At 35.6% G+C, this 5,000-nt stretch overlaps 1 protein-coding gene across 2 annotated transcripts in view; it reads left to right on the forward strand.

Moving 5' to 3' along the window:
- Window positions 1-5,000, forward strand: part of LOC122246132 (acetylcholine receptor subunit beta-like 2) — a 71,060-nt gene that overhangs the window by 65,354 nt on the left and 706 nt on the right. For both annotated transcript variants that reach the window (XM_086536576.1, XM_086536577.1), the window contains one exon: window positions 2,806-5,000. This exon is cut by the window's right edge and continues 706 nt beyond it. Coding sequence is in view for 1 of the 2 variants with exons in the window: in XM_086536577.1 (XP_086392703.1) it covers window positions 2,806-2,985 (180 nt within the window). In the remaining variant the exon portion in view is untranslated. The remainder of the gene's footprint in view (window positions 1-2,805) is intronic.

A 5,000-nucleotide genomic window follows, 5' to 3' on the forward strand; every position in this document is an offset into this window, starting at 1 on the left:
TTGATTAAAAGGAAGGTGTGTATAGACTGTCTAAAGGGATAATGTTTGATTAAAAGGAAGGTGTATATAGATTGTTTAAAGGGATAATGTTTTTAATACAAGTAACTGTTCATGAATGGAGATTAATGAACTCATATGTGTTAACGTTCATGGCAGGCTGAGAACAGGCTGTGGCGACACACATGGCCATAACACAAATAAGTGGCCAAGACATCGTGGCATGGAAGCAGTGAAGTGAAGTGGCCATAGCGAAGTGTTTTTTTTTTTTTTTAACCGCGATGGCCATGGCACAAAAGGCTGGCCATATCACGATGTTTTGTCCGTAATACAAGGAGTTTGCCAGATCGCAGTGCTAAGGCTTTAGTGTAATATGTTGGCCATATCACAGTGAAGAGAACTTTCACCAGTGTTGTCATGTTGCTGTGTAAATGCCCAGTACAACATAATATGTTTTTTAAACACAGTGGTATGGCCATAACACTACAGGCTGTCTGTATAGCAGAGTGTCTTAGCTAGAAGGCAGTTCAACCAAAGGTAGGCCAATGTAAAGTGAGCCGGCCAACAACAACAAAAACAACAGTGCTCTGGCCATGTCACTATTGAACCCCACCACGCTTTAAAAAAAAAAGAACCCCCCTTCCTTAAAAAAAAAAAAAAAAAAAAAAATCCCCTAAGTAAGGACTGGCCAACACCAACCACACAACGACCTGGCCTTAGCACAGTGAGTCGGCCTACCTACCACACAGACCAAAGACGACCACCATTGAGCTACTTGACTTCCGAAGCCACCTGAGGCAGGGGCTATGAGTAGGCCGGTGCGTGTAGGGCAAAGGGCAACGAGAGAGAAAAGGGAGAGAAAGAGAGAAAAAAGAAAGAAAAAGAAAAAAGAAAAAAAAGAAAAGAAGGGTAGGTGGCGCTGAGTAAGTATTTACATTCCCTTTTTTATGACACCTTGTTTACGTCGTCTTTGCGTCCTTTTGAGAATGTTGAATGTTGTTCACTCCACACATACACCATACTGCACATCACAAGACTTTGAGAGCGTTTTATTTTGACCCTTTGACTGTGTTCAAGACCACTCTCACACCTGGAAGACGTACGTTTCAAGAACTATAAACTCTCTCTTTGTATCTTTGCTGTACCCATTGATGTCAAAAAAAAAAAAAAAAAAAAAAAAAAAAAAAAAAAAAAAAAAAAAAAAAAAAAAAAAAAAAAAACATAAAAACAGACAGACGAGAAACTGGAGCTCCGCATCACGCTTAGCTCGGCTTTGAATGTCATATAATTATGATGACTGATGATGATGATGATGAATAATCTGTGTCATTTCAATAAGTAGAAACAAGAGTAAAAAAAAAAAAAATAAATATCTTTTGGCCTTCGAAAACGACAGCGAAAAGTCCCCCCAAAAAATCGGGATTTCTCTACCACTTTCTTTCCCCCCTTTTTTTTGGCACTTTTCTCTGTCATCCGATGGGCAAAAGCGTAACATGATCAGCAATTTTGAACCTTACGTAGCCTGTAGGATAACCTACTTCCATATCCTGTAGGGTTTTGCTCATTCCTGATCTATCACCCTGTAGGATATATATATATATATCTATTCTATCTATTGTTTTGATGCTTCGTATATTCTTCATTTTAAACAAATTCCTTTTGATATAGTGACATAAATAGAATCAAGGTTTAAAATATATGATCTCGTTACAACATCCAATAAAAAAAAAAAAAAAAAATCTCTCTATCAAGACTTATTCCATCCTTAATGAACATGATTGGATCTCCATTTCTTATTAATTCATTTACTTCTTCTGTTGTTATTCATCTTTGTATTTTCCTACATAGGTATTCGCTTACTTAGATTGTCGGAAACCGTTTAGACCACTTGAGCATGTGTTTGTTTTATTGCATTAGCCATGAGTTCAACGTATTCACATGAATTGATTGTCCAGGCTTTCCTTTCTTTAATCTCTTGACACTGTTTTCCTAATAAAAGATTTGATGTCAAGTTATATATATATCTATATTTATAATCAAAGTTAAATGATGTGATTAAAGTTTTTTTGCTCTAAAATATGAAACACACAAAAAGAATAATCAAATTGGTGTTTCTTATATATACACTTTTTTTTGTTACTTAAAGAATCGAGTATATTAATGTAGCTAAAGAAAATGCGATGGTTGTTTTCAAAGTATTTTTTTGTTTTTGTTTTCGTTCAGTTTCGTGTTGCTTTTTATACATATGTTTCTGTATTTCCCTGATACGTTTTCGTTTCGGCGTTTTCCTTAGAAATGTGATACATTTATTTGAGAATATTTTGCATTATTTGTCCTGCTTGTTATTCAACTTATATTAACTTACGTGTTGTGTACGCATGGTGTATATTATTATTTTTTTATTAAACAATATTATGTATTGTTTGTATTTTTTGTTTTGTTTTCATTTATTAGCGTCTTCGCTTTATAGCCCTCTGGTTTTCCCGTTACCCCATTTTCCTCTTCTCCTATACGCAATTATTTTATCTGTATCCTTAATTCCTCATCTTTAAAGAAGAAGAAGAAGAAAGAAAAATACCGATGACTTCCATTCCACCAATTCGTTAATTTCTTTAATTTGATTAATCTTACGTTGCAGTTATCGTTTCTGTTCCATAACATCCCAACGACCACAACATCTGCGTTTTCTTCCACGCGTCTCATTATAAAAAAAGAAAAAAAAAGAAAGAAATAAAAAAAGAGAAAAAAGCAACTAATCATCCCTATTCCCATTTTCTGTCACTGATATTCTCGTTTTCTCCGCCACAGGTGATTCAAGACTGGAAATACGTGGCTATGGTGCTCGATAGACTGTTTCTGTGGGTGTTCACCATCGCCTGTGTGGTTGGGACATGCGGCATCATATTCCAGGCTCCCTCACTCTACGACACTCGGAGTCCAATTGACCAAATGTACTCTGAGATCGGGACTGCCAGTTCTGCCCTATAAAAGGAACGCCAGGCTACTACTACTACTACTACCACTACTACTACTACTACCACTACTACTACTACTTCTACCGACAGATATACTTTCTTTTACTCTGTGTGTACGTGTGTGTGTGTGTGGTTGTCTTTGGGTATGTGGGTACGTGAGGGTCTATGTCTAAGAGAAGCGTTTGTGCGTTTGTTTACGTGAGTGTGGGAGAATTTGTGTTATGTTTGTGTGTTTGTGTGCGTTGTATGTATATGTGTCTTCTTTTTTTCCTCCCTTCCTTACTTCTTCATCTTCATGTCTATTGGGTATTTTGTATCTTCAATAATGTGAGAACTCGTCAAACTGTGAGGAAGTGTCTCAATTGCTTTTGTTGTTTGTTCTTTGCTTTCATACAGAGATCTCTACCGAGAAGGATTGCTATTAATATAGTGGATTTGACTTAGCGTAGCTCGTGATATTTTCCTTTCAATTTTAGGAGTTTCTTGGCGAGTAGAATAAGTCTCATTTCTGGACTCGGGATCTTAAGCTGGAGACAAGTCATGTAGATTGCATGACAGGTCGTGTAACTGCCAGACAAGTCATGCAGGTCGTTAGACAGGTTATGCAACTGCCATATAGGTCGTTTAGGTTGCCAGACAGGTCATGCAACCGCCCAACAGGTCATGCAACTGCCCAACAGGTCATGCAACTGCCATGTAGATCATGCAACTGATTGATAACTGGGTCGATTGATAAGTCCTTAGATGCAAAGGGAAAATTTTATGTAAAATTGGTATTTTAAATCTGAAAAATATTTAGCAATTTATATTTCAAATGGCCAGGTAATGATAAACATATTTATGAAAGACCAAAATTTTCATACAGGGTACGTGACGGCCTGTATGCGAGGTCATAAGTCATACCATTAGGAAACTAGGTCACCTCATTTAGGCATGTGACCCCGAAGATAATTTCTGCCAGGTGAGTGATTTAAATTGGCGTATAGAAGTCATTTTGCATGACCTGGTTTTAAAAGCAGTTTTCATATTTTATTGAAATTTAGAGATTGGAGAAATTCGATTTTTGATAACAACAACACAAAAGTAAAGAAAGAAAGAAAAAAAGATAAATAAAGCCAAGGATCATGATTATTACTGAGATTTTGGAGAGTAAGATTTTTTGAAAAATGGTTCTTGATATTGGCTTTTTTGACGTAACGGTATGAAAAGGAACGAAAAATAGGGTTATCGAAAATTATATTAGATAAAGACTGAAATACGATAATGTGATGGATGACCTAGTATAGGTTAATGTTTGTCATTATCAAAATATTATGAATGGGAAAATGGCCATAAAATATATAAGGATTTTCAAAGATAATTGTCAAGATATTGTTATCAGTGTTTTGTTTTTCCCAACGTGACTTTGTAGGAACCAATTTGAATTTAAAACTGTTCTTTACAGCAACAGACCCTCAGAATTACATCTAAAAATGAACGTATTAATATAAATGAATTTGTTTATTTTCATTGTCATTATCTTTTCCTGAACAAAAATAACTCTTCAATGTAATATGTGATGTCACGATTAAAAAAGAAAAAAAGAAAGAAAGAAGGGAAAAACTCCATAAAACGTGTAAGACAAGCGAATAGAAGAAAAGTTCCCGAATGCCGATTTAACTCTTCGATTTAATTTGTTTATCTTTTAAAAAAAACTGAATCTTAGAAGATAAAAAAAAAGCTCTCTTTATAGACGTGTCTGTAGTGTTCATACATTAAGTCTTTGAACAGTTGGTCGTGAGATCTTTTAAAAACTTAATCCGAAACCATTAATTTTCCTCTCTGTTTTTCTTCGTGCGTGTCTGTGAAATTCCTTCAGCCAATCAGGATTGAGCTTCGTGTTTTCCCGCCAATTTTTGAATTTGATTTCGTCAACCTCCCCCGTGACGTCACTCGGCTTCTGCTTCTCGACAACTCTTTAAGCCCTGTGTATGTTAACTAGAATGGATCCTAGAGATAATGTTTAGTGTTTAAGAAGTCAGTTTTTAC

The sequence above is a fragment of the Penaeus japonicus genome, unplaced genomic scaffold (genome assembly GCF_977035675.1).
Source record: "Penaeus japonicus unplaced genomic scaffold, GWHDUDI00000001_assembly GWHDUDI00000004, whole genome shotgun sequence".
Lineage (NCBI taxonomy): Eukaryota > Metazoa > Arthropoda > Malacostraca > Decapoda > Penaeidae > Penaeus > Penaeus japonicus.